Raw genomic sequence first — 11,660 nt, 5'->3', positions numbered from 1 at the left:
CTGTATCTAATCTATCATAACCTTTCTTAATTTTAAAGACCTCTATTAGGTCATCCCAAGCATTTGTTTTTCAAGAGAAAAGAGGTCCAGCCAGGTCATCCATTCCTGATATGTATACTCGCATTTCTGGTATTTTCCTTATAAATATTCTCCGCATCCTCTGCAGTGCCTCTATCTCCTTTTTATATTATGGCGACCACAAGTGTATGCAGCACCTCAAGTGTGGTCGAACCAAGGTTCATACATGTTTAGCATAACTTCCCTACTTTTCAATTCGAGTTGAGGGAATATACTGTTTTCATTAGTTCAATTTGATAGATTCAAGGGGGCCAGGGGACTTGTATATAGGTTGTACAATGTTATGGCTAGCTCAGATGTTCAATGGTTCTTCATTTATCAGAGGATAGTAGATCTACGGAAGAAGTTACAGGTTCGTACAGTGACTCTCGACTCTTTGCTTACCTTCAACAGTGAGCTGGGGTAGTTCCTTGATGGGGAGAAGTTCACGTGTTATAAAATGTAGCTGAAATACCATGTAATTTAAGGAGGACCAATGTGAATATGGAGAGGACTGAAGCTATTAGCCTAGAAATTTGGTGTAAAGCACCATTAAATACGAAGCAGCTGGTTCTCTTACAGCTGGACCCATTGCAATGAAATTAAGCCAGTTTCACAAAAACAGATCTATGTGAAACAAAATCCCACGATTGAATAATTATCCTCCTGCTCCTTCATCCTCTTCTTAACTTTACCAACAATGGTTTGTCATCTTTGTGCCCTGCAATGAGCTACTGACCACATCTCCATGCGATCACTAAGATCGCCTAGTTCCACCTCCATAACATTGCTCGTTTCCGCCCCTGCCTCAGTTCATACGCTGCTGAAACCCGCATCCTTGTTACCTCTGGACTTGACTATTCTAATGCACACTTGGCCGTCCCCCCACATTCTACCCTATGTAAACTTGATGTCATTCAATACTCGGCTTCCCGTGTCAAACTGGCACCAAGTCCCATTCACCCATCACCCTCTGTGCTCGCTGACCTATATTGGCTGCCGGTTAAGCAATGTTTCGATTCCAAATTTATCATACTTGTTTTCAAATCCCTCCATGTCCTCCTCGCCCCGCCCTATCTTTGTAATCTCCTCCAGCCACAGAAACCCATGAGATAACCGTGCTCCTCTAATTATGGCCTCTTAAATATCCCTGATTATAAATGCTCAACCATTAGTGGCTGTGCCTTCTGCTGCCTAGGTCCTAAGTTCTGGAACCCATGCCTAAAACCTTTCCATCTTTCTACCTCTCGCTCCTTTAAGAGGCCCTTTAAAACCTACCTCTTCAACCAAGCTTTTGGTCATCTGCCTTGATTTCTCCTTACGTGGCTCAGTGTCAAAATGTTATCTTATAATACTCCTGTGACATGCCTTGGAAAGGTTCACTATGTTAACGGTGCTATCTAAATGCAAGTTGTTGTTTTTTTGTTACCATTGATGCTAAGTAGCATTCGATATGCATTAAACCCGATCAGCATTCAGCAACAAAGTGTTGGTGACTCATCTTGTGAGTCAATATCCACCCGTGTCGATAACATCAGGAGGAGTCACAGGTCAGGATTACTGAATTCTGTGGGACTTTCCTTTTTTCTTGATCTTTTCCATTTAGTTGCTTTAAACATCAGGTTATACAGGCACCCAGTTGTAGTAATGCAGGATCAGGTCTTTATTGAAACTTCATACTGCACAAAACCAGTTTGAGATCTACTGGGGCACACAGTTCAAAAGACCAGTGTATGCTAACTGCTGAGACATGATTCCAGTTTATGCTAGCTTCTTTTCAGAAACAAACGATCCGATGCATTACATTCCACATACTAGGTTGTCCCTTTGATCAGTACATTTCATGCGTATTAACAATAAATCATGGTACATCAAAGGATGCATGCAAATGCCACTGAATATCAAAAAAACTAAACAACCAGGTACCCAACTCTCCTGAAACAGTGGATAGTCAACAAGAGACTATGGGGGCAAGGGGAGGGGAGGAACTTAACACAATCACAATCACTACGAAGGTAGTACTCAGTAAGATAATGGGACTAAAGGCAGATAAATCCACTGGACCTGATGGCTTGCATCCTAGGATCTTAACAGAAGTATCGACAGGGATAGTGGATGCACTGGTTGTAATTTACCAAAATTCCCTGGATTCGGGGGAGGTCCCAGCAGATTGGATAATTGCAAATTAAATATCCCTATTTAAAAAAGGAGACAGACAAAAAGCAGGAAACTATAGATCAGGTAGCCGAATATCTGCATTTGCGAAAATGTTGGACTCCATTATTAAAGAAGTAGCAGCATGACATTTGGAAAAACATAATTTGGTCAGGCAGTCAGCATGGATTTATGAAGGGGAAGTCATCTTTGAAAAATGTGTGGGAATTATTTGAGGATGTAATGAAGAGGGTGGATAAAGGGGAACCAGTGGATGTGGTGCATTTGTACTTCCAGAAGGTATTTGACAAGGTGCCACATAAATGGTTACTGCACAAGATAAAAGTTCACGGGGTTGGGGGTAATATATTAGCATGGATGGAGGATTGGCTAACGAACAGAGAATTTGGGATAAATGGTTCTCTCTTGGGTTGGCAATCAGTAACTAGTGGAGTGCCACAGGGATCAGTGCTGGGATCCCAACTATTTACAATCTATATTAATGACTAGAAAGAAGGGAGAGTGTAAGGTAGCCAGGTTTGCTGATGATACAAAGATGGAGGGAAAAGCAATGTGTGAGGAGGACACTAAAATATCTGCAAAAGGACATAGACAGGCTAAATGTGTGGGCACAAAATTGGCAGATGGAGTACAATGTTGGAAAGTGTGAGATCATGCACTTTGAAAGAAAAAAAATCAAAGACCAAGTTATTATTTAAATGGAGAAAGATTGCAAAGTGCTGCAGCACAGCGGGACCTGGAGGTATTTATGCATCAAAAACAAAAGGTTAATATGCAGGTACAGCAAGTGATCAGGAAGGCCAATGGTATCTTGGCCTTTATTGCAAAGGGGATGGAGAATAAAAGCAGGGAAGTCTTGCTGCAGTTATATAGGGTATTGGTGAGGCCACATCTGGAATACTGCGTACAGTTTTGGTTTCCATATTTACGAAAGGATATACTTGCTTTGTAGGCAGTTCAGAGTAGGTTCACTTGGTTGATTCGGAGATGAGGGGGTTGACTTATGAGGAATGGTTGAATAGTTTGGGCCTCTACTCATTGGAATTCAGAAGATTGAGAGGTGATCTTATCGAAAGGTATGATTATAGGAACACAAGAACATAAGAAATAGGAACAGGAGTAGGCCATACGGCCCCTGGATCCTGCTCCACCATTCATTAAGATCATGGCTGATCCGATCATGGACTCAGCTCCACTTCCCCGCCCGCTGCCCATAAGCCCTTATCCTCTTATCGTTCAACAAACCGTTGAGGGTGCTCACCAAGATGGATACAGAGAAAATGTTTCCACTGATGTAGGAGACTAGAACTAGGGGGCATAATCTTAGAATAAGGGGCCGCCATTAAAAACTGAGATGAGGTGGAATTTCTTCTCTCAGAGGGTTGTAAATCTGTGGAATTCGCTGTCTCAGAGAACTGTGGAAGCTGGGAAATTGAATAAATTTAAGACAGAGATAGACAGTTTCTTAACCGATAAGGGAATAAGGAGTTATGGGAAGCGGGCAGGAAAGTGGACCTGAGTCCATGATTGGATCAGCCAAGATTGTATTAAATGGTGGAGCAGGCTGGAGTGGCCATATGGCCGACTCCTGCTCCTATTTCTTATGTTCTAATGTTCCTATGTTTTATTGCTGTAATGAAACCGACACAGAGTTATCAAGTACACACATCCATATATGGCTGAATGACTCTTACGCATCGTACCATTTGAACTTTTAACGCAGCCCGTGTGCTATTCTCACAGACGGTGCAAAACAAACAGTGAGGTATTCAGGTAATACGAACTTTCACTCCCACTGATTGTATATGACTAGCCAAACTTTGATAATGGGTGAATCGACAGAAGATTGGTGGCAGCACTTCAAAAAGGAATTTAAAATGATGCAGGACCGGTTTATGCCACTAAGGAGCAAAAGCTCTGCTTGCCAAATGCAGCCATGGGTGGCAAATAGAAGTAAGTGACAACAGGAAACTAAAAGATCAAGCATACAAAGAAGCACAAAATAGCACAGATGCTGGTAACTGGGAGAGATACAAAGACGAAAAGTTTTCAAGAAATCCAATAGGGAATTCTGGAGAAAATTCTTCACCCAGAGAGTGGTGAGAATGTGGAACTCGCTACGACTGGAAGTGGTTGAGGTGAATACTTTCGATGCATTTAAGGGGAGGCTATACAAGCATATGAGGGAGAAGGAACTAGAGGGTTATGTGGATAGATTTAGATGAGGAAAGACGGGAGAAGGCTCGAGTGGAGCATAAATGCAGCATGGACTGGTTGGGATAAATGGCCTGTCTCTGAACTGTATATCCAATGTCATCACAGGCAGTCCCTCGAAACGAGGATGACTTACACACAAAAAAAGGATAAGTTCATGGTGTTCCAATGAAGGACCTAAAATTCCAGGTCCTGAACTACATCCTGAAGGGTGGAAGATGCCTTTGTGTGGATCTTTTTAATGTGTGGTGGCTGTTGCACACCAGCCGCCACACGGGCTTGACAGAGCTAGATCTTGGTTCAGATTAACCAAGGATTAACCAAGATGACTGGAGACCTGCAAATTTTTGATTATGATTAACACAATTATCAAAAGCTCATATTGTCACATTCTAGAAGTTTGGGAATTCTAACAAATTCTACCCCCCCCCCTATAACTCCTTTAGCAAATACCCAGTACTTTCTACCTTTCAACCAATGTTTTAAAATCTATTCCCAAATTGTATTCTCAATCCTCACTGCTTTGACTTTAACTAGCAATGATTCAAGTGCACCTTTATCAAATGCTTTTTGGAATCCTAGGTGCACCATGTTACAGAGCTTTCCACTATCCACTTGGAATGCTACTTATTAAAAAAAATCAAAGGAGGTTGTTCGGTAGATTCTTCCCTTTTTGAATCTATGTTTGCTCTGGGTTACCAGGTTATTAACATACAGGCAATCCTCAAGTTTAAAACCTGGAAACTAATTCATTATTTGACCCAGTATTAAACTGCCAGAAGGACTGGAAGCTCTGGAAAAGACAATATAGGGAGAAGTTTCTCCATAATGGAACTTGAAGATACACAAGATGTTTATAATAAGGCCCAAGAGATCTGTAATAATTTAAAGGAAAAGTGAACAGGATATGGCTATGACTCTCCATAAACTGTACCCAAAAGTTATTTCTACAGAACAACTTAAGGAAAATGTTATCCATGAGGCATATCAGGAAGATGTTATGACAAAGTAATTGAACATAGCATAGTGGGATTTGCTACCAGAAATCTGTTGATGTTAGTGTCAAGGCTAAAATGTTACTGAGTTCTGTCTATCATTTGCATGCACATTTTGCAAGATAGGATTCATCATGCTGACTTATTATTCACTAAATGGAAGGGAGGGATTGGTTGGTAAGTTTTGAGAATCAGACCAAATCAGTTATTTTCCAAAACCATAACATATAGTGCTGCTTATCTTGCAAGCGATCGTATTACTCAAACTAGCTCTTTATTTACACATATATGCATGTATCAGTGCTCTCCCAGAGAAGCCTACATACAAATGAGCAGACTGAGAATTTGGCTATGATTGCCTGCACATAAAACATGACATAAGCCACCTTGTAACAGTGAAACAACTTCAAAATAAGATAATTATGCCTGGATGTGTTTTAGCAATGGGGCATGGAGCCTGACTGCATTCTAACCAGGTATAACAAGTAACAAAACAGAAGCATGCAACTGTCAACCCCTTATTCTCACTGTAATAATCCAACGTAATCTTGTGTAAACACAGATAGTACGAGCTACAAAAAGAGAGTATGAAAAGTTACTTTAAATTTTTATCAAAATCAACATAATTTTTAAACAATTATATTAGAAAGAAGAGGGTAATCAGGAGTATAGTGTGCCCCTTGAAAACTGATAGTGGTGTTAATGTAACTGAAAATAAGGAAATGGTGGACATGTTAATAATTACTTTCCTTCAGTGTTTACAGTAGAGGAAGCTAGTAGCATATCTGACAACCCAAGGAAATAGTATTGAATCAAGGGTGGGATTTGCCAAGATGAATGTCAGCAAGATAACAGCAATGAAGTAAATAATGTCACTATGTAGCAATGATGTTACAGTAATGATGTTAATTAATGCCCAATTGTCCCGTGGGGTGGTTGCTGATGTATATAGCAGAGGCACTTGGTTTCTCAGAATGATCGTTTCCACGAGCATCAGGTATCAGCACTTCTGACAGAAGATGCATGAACCTGTAAGTGGTCTGCTGTATGCTATTTACTACCCCGTTCTCGCTGCTGTCGGTATTCCTGGTAAGTCATTGCAGTCTCATATTAATTATGCAAAACAATGATTAAATGATTGATTGCACTTACTGCATATCTGGTGTTTGAGCCACTGCCTAGCCTTGCTTCTGAGATAGTTCATGATTCAATAGTGCAGTCCAGTGCACAAATCATGCTGAATTTATTTAACTTAGTTAACATGTTTAGATTTTAGAAACTTATTTTTTATTTCCAATGTAAGCAATAATCCTAATTATTCTAAACCATGAAACAAGGCTCGGCACCAAGCAGTGGGAATGCTCACAAAACTGTATTCACTGTTGCTTTGTTTGAAGCTTCCACGAGGTGTAGCGAGTTGGACAGAGTGGAAGACATAGCTGTGAGTTGTCTCTCAGAAGCATATGTGAAATTGTATCGAATGCACGCAAGGCATTCAGCTCCAAGCAACTCAGCTGTGGCTCTGTGGGTAAAACACTACCCTCTGAATCAGTAGGTTGTGGGTTCAAGTAGGAGTGGCAGTGCTGAGTGAGCGCCGCACTGTCGGAGGGACTGTACTGAGGGAGCACCACACTGTCAGAGGGGCAGTACTGAGGGAGTGCCACACTGTCAAAGGGGCAGCACTGAGGAAGCACTGCACTGTTGGAGGGGCAGTACTGAGGGAGCGCTGCACTGTCGGAGGGGCAGTACTGAGGGAGTGCTGCACTTCGGAGGGTCAGCACTGAGAGAGCACTGTAATGTCGGAGAGACAGTACTGAGGGACTGCTGCACTGCCAGATGTGCCGTCTTTCGGATGAGACTTAAAACCGAGCTCCTGTGTGCTTTATCAGGTGGCCATAATAGATCCCATAGCACTATTTTGAAGAAGAGTAATGGAGTTATCTCTGGTGTCCTGGGTCAATACTTATCCCTCAATCAATATACCAAAAACAGTCATTATCACATTGATGGGAGCTTTCTATGCATAAATTGGCTGCCACGTTTCCCACTTTACAACGGTGACTACAATTCAAAAGTATTTAATTGGCTTTAAAGTGTTTGTATATATCTGGTGGTCGTGAATGGCGCTATATAAATCCATGTCTTTCTTCCCATTGTCCACTTTTCATCTTCTCCCGCTTTCCGAAACGTGATTGATTCTGCAAAACCATTCAAAAAGTGGCCACGAATTTGCTCACCGTTAACACTGTGTAAAACTGACAGCAGCACCGATCTTCAGCAGATACGCAGCTAAACTCGTAAATCCTCAAAGTTACTGTCAGAGATACGCTGCTCCTCCACAGGGGTGCGGTATTGCAGTTTTCACAAATGGAATCAACATAGAATTAATTAATGTGATGTGAATATCAACTAATTGGCCATTATTCTCGCTGTGTAGACCTATGAATAGGTTATGCCTTGTTCATTCAGGAGTAACTGAGCCTTTAATGGTGTGCTAATAATTACTGCTGAAAAACTTCACTGGCAGTAACAACACTAATTTTATAAATGTGGATTCTCATTCCTTCAGAATAAAATTTAAAATATTGCAGATTTTTTTAAAATTGCATTTTTTTTAAGTTTGATATATAAGTTTCTCCCTTAATCCCATGAATAGTCTCAATCTTCATATCACTTTCTGCACAATGATTTAAATGTAGGGTTTTTTTTAACTTTTTAATTCCTGAGAATTCTACAATCGGATTGGCGAATCAGCATGTGAGCTGCCTGTCCTGTTACTGGATTAACCGGCGCCCTGAAAAAGGCAACAAATTCAAACTGATATCATAATAGAGGAACTGTGCGCTATAGAGCCCGCTAAAACTTTGAGGGATACTTTTTTTTCCGGTCAATGGCGTGCGTGGCCCTTTACTGCTGACCGCAAATTCCGAGCCATTATTGGATTATATAATGGTGTAGTGCGTTATTTGACACATAATTGCCTATTACTTTCACCTGCTTCTCTATATTAAGCTGGAAACAATAGCGACAGCCAGCGCTGGCAATATAAATGCCTCCAAACACACTGCAAATGATTATATTCATTACCAATCTGCAGATTTGTATACGTTTCATGTTATTCTGAACCACTGTCGATTTTTGAAAGTATTTGATTCGTTGCAAGCTTTCAGCAACTGAAACTGTCAGAACACTTTTGAAAAACAAAATACTGTGTATGCGGGAAATCTGGAATAAAAACATAAATTTCGAGAAGTACTCAGCAAGTCAGATAGCGTCTGTGGAGAGAGAAACAGAGTGCTGACGTTTTTGGTCGATGACCTTCCGTCAGAACTGGAAAAAGTTAGAAATGTAACAGATTATAAGCAAGTGCAGGCCAGGGAAAGGGCAGAGGGGAGGAATTAACTTCAGGGAAGTTCTGTGTAAGAACAGAGTTGAATGGTTCATGTAGATTTCTGTTGTAGGAACCTGAGAAAAAAAAGACAAAGGTCCAATTGTTTTGTCTTCTTCACTTTTGGTAGACCCATGATATGACAATAACGGAGTTCTCAATTAATCATAGCAATGAAGCTCTGTCAGTCAGACAGCCACAGAGTCAGACATGTGGTGAGGAGCACCCGCAGTGGGGGAAAGTCTTTGGAACTATACGGAGATTTCATCGCAGGACGTGTCCTATGGGTTGTAGTGTTCTGGGCAAGGTCAACTATTTGTTGAATGTACTACAATGTATCCCGTATTGTGCCGAATTGTACTTGAAATGAAAAGCAAGGAACTGTATCGAACGGAACTGCCGTCAGCACCCAAATGTAGTGTATGGGATTGCTGACCGCAGCTAAATGTACTGAACTGCTTTTGAATGCACTGTTCAAATTTTTATATGAATAAAGCATATTTTGAAATTTAAAAAAATTCTGGCAAGGTCAACTAGATTGTCATAGATTTTTTTTGTTTGTTCCTGGGATGTGGGCATCGCTGGCTAGGCCAGTTTTTATTGCCCATCCCTAATTGCCCTTGAGAAGGTGGTGGTGAGCCGTGTTCTTGAACTCCTGCAGTCCATGTGGTGAAGGTGCTCCCACAGTGCTGTTAGTGGGGGAGTTCCGGGACTTTGAATGTTGCAACGGTGATATATTTCGAAATCAGGATGGTGTGTGACTCGGAGGGGAATGGGGAGGTTGTGGTGTTTGCATTCACCTGCTGCCCTTGTCCTTCTAGGTGGTAGAGGTCGTGGGTTTGGGACATGCTGCCGAAGAAGCCTTGGCGAGTTGCTGCACTGCATCTTGTAGATGGTACAGACTGAAGACACGATGGAGGGAGTTAATCTTTACAGTGGTGGATGGGGAGGCAATCAAGAGGGCTGTTTTGCCCTGAATGGTTTTGAGCTTCTTGACTGTTACTGGAGCTGCACTCATCCAGGCAAGTGGAGAGTATCCCATCACACTCCTCACTTGTGCCTTGTAGATGGTGGAAAGGATTTGGGGAGTCAGGAGGCCAGAGACTCGTCGCAGAATACTCAGCCTCTGACCTCCTCTTGTCACCACAGTATTTATCTGGCTAGTCCAGTTAAGTTTCTGGCCAATCGTGACCCCAAGGACATTGATGGTGGGGGATTTGGCGATGGTAATACTGTTGAATGTCGAGGGGCATTGGTAAGACTCTCGCTTGTTGGAGATAGTCTGTGACTGGCACTTGTGTGGTGCGAATGTTACTTGCCGCTTATTAGCCTAAGCCTGAATGTCGTACAGGTCTTGCTGCATTCTTCATTATCTGTGGAGTTGCGAATGGAACTAAACACTGTGCACTCTTCAGCAAACATCCCCACTTCTGACATTATGATAGAGGGAAGGTCGATCCAGGCAAATATATGCTAAAGACGTGAATTTTATGTCAAGAATAAATGGGTCAGTTCCCTTTTATTTTAACCTGTTTATTTTCAGCAAACATGGTGGCGATTGTGGCCCTGTCCCGTGGAAAGTGCGGCCTCTCCGAATGCATCACTCGCTACCTGGTGGGCATGGCTGTGGCAGATCTACTGGTCATTATCACCGGCGTGGTTCTAAATCGCATCGTCGGCATCTACTTCCCAGGCAGCTACATGTCGACCACCCCGATATGCAGCCTGAAAATCGTCCTCATTTACGCGAGCAGGGACATTTCCGTCTGGCTGACGGTTGCGTTCACTTTTGATCGGTTCCTCGCCATCTGCTGCCAGAAGCTGAAGAGGAAATACTGCACAAAGGAACTTGCAACCGCGGTGGTGCGGATGGTGTTTATTCTCGGCTGTTTGCAAAACATACCCTGGTATTTCAAATTTGAACCCCTATACGTAATTGACGAGGTGCCTTGGTATTGCCACACGAAATCCACCTTTTATACCGCACCTTTGTGGATAATATATTCTTCCTTTAATTGTATTGCTACCCCATTCCTCCCATTCTTTCTGATCCTGCTGCCCAATGCCCTGACTGTAAGATGTATTGTCGTGGCCAACAGATCACGCAAAGCTCTCCGTCACAAAAACAACCGGGAAAATCCCAAGGACCCGGAGTTGGAGAACCGAAGGAAATCCATCATTTTACTCTTCACCATTTCCGGCAGTTTCATTCTCTTGTGGATGACGTTTACCGTGCATTTTGTGTATTATCGGGTCACAAATACCTATGCCTACACCGGTTACGACGACCCTGTCTACATCCTGCAGGAAGTCGGGTACATGCTCCTGCTCCTGAGTTGCTGCACAAACACATGCATCTATTCGGCGACTCAACGTATGTTCAGAGAGGAGGTGAAAAATGTGTTGAAATATCCGCTGACACGGGTTGTCCAATTGTTTAAATAGTGACTAACCGCGATCGACATCCCAATATCGAAGCCCGTGTCTTTTGAAATGGGGAACGTAGGGACACTATTCTGGCCCAGAAATTTTTGGGCCGACGCCTCCGACCTCAAAAATCTCTACGAAAGCACCTGGTGGTCCGGGATGTTGAGAGATTCGCGGTCCTGACCCTCTATGCGAAGGCCTGCATAGATGCACACCAATCCGAGCAGCGTATGACTTTCGTACGCATCACTGGGATCATGTGGACCGCCCAACCGAGCAAATTAGCAAATCCCCATTCATACTTAGGGTGAGTTCTGTAAATACGGAATCATCATAACTATGAATGGGAATACCCCCAAAAAACAAACACTAAAAATACATTTTTCAAAACCATCAGAAATGTG

The 11,660-nt window shown here is 42.3% G+C and overlaps 1 protein-coding gene across 1 annotated transcript; it reads left to right on the top strand.

Annotated features, from left to right (window-relative positions):
• The first annotated feature begins 6,460 nt into the window (after positions 1-6,460).
• Positions 6,461-11,274, top strand: LOC139240301 (G-protein coupled receptor 15-like). Its single transcript, XM_070868763.1, has 2 exons — positions 6,461-6,530; positions 10,373-11,274. Exons 1-2 carry the CDS (start codon positions 6,461-6,463, stop codon positions 11,272-11,274), a joined length of 972 nt encoding a protein of 323 aa, XP_070724864.1.
• The last annotated feature ends 386 nt before the right edge of the window (positions 11,275-11,660 follow it).

Source organism: Pristiophorus japonicus, chromosome 31 (genome assembly GCF_044704955.1).
Source record: "Pristiophorus japonicus isolate sPriJap1 chromosome 31, sPriJap1.hap1, whole genome shotgun sequence".
Taxonomy (NCBI): Eukaryota; Metazoa; Chordata; class Chondrichthyes; family Pristiophoridae; genus Pristiophorus; species Pristiophorus japonicus.
This window is presented reverse-complemented; position numbering and strand designations above follow the sequence as displayed.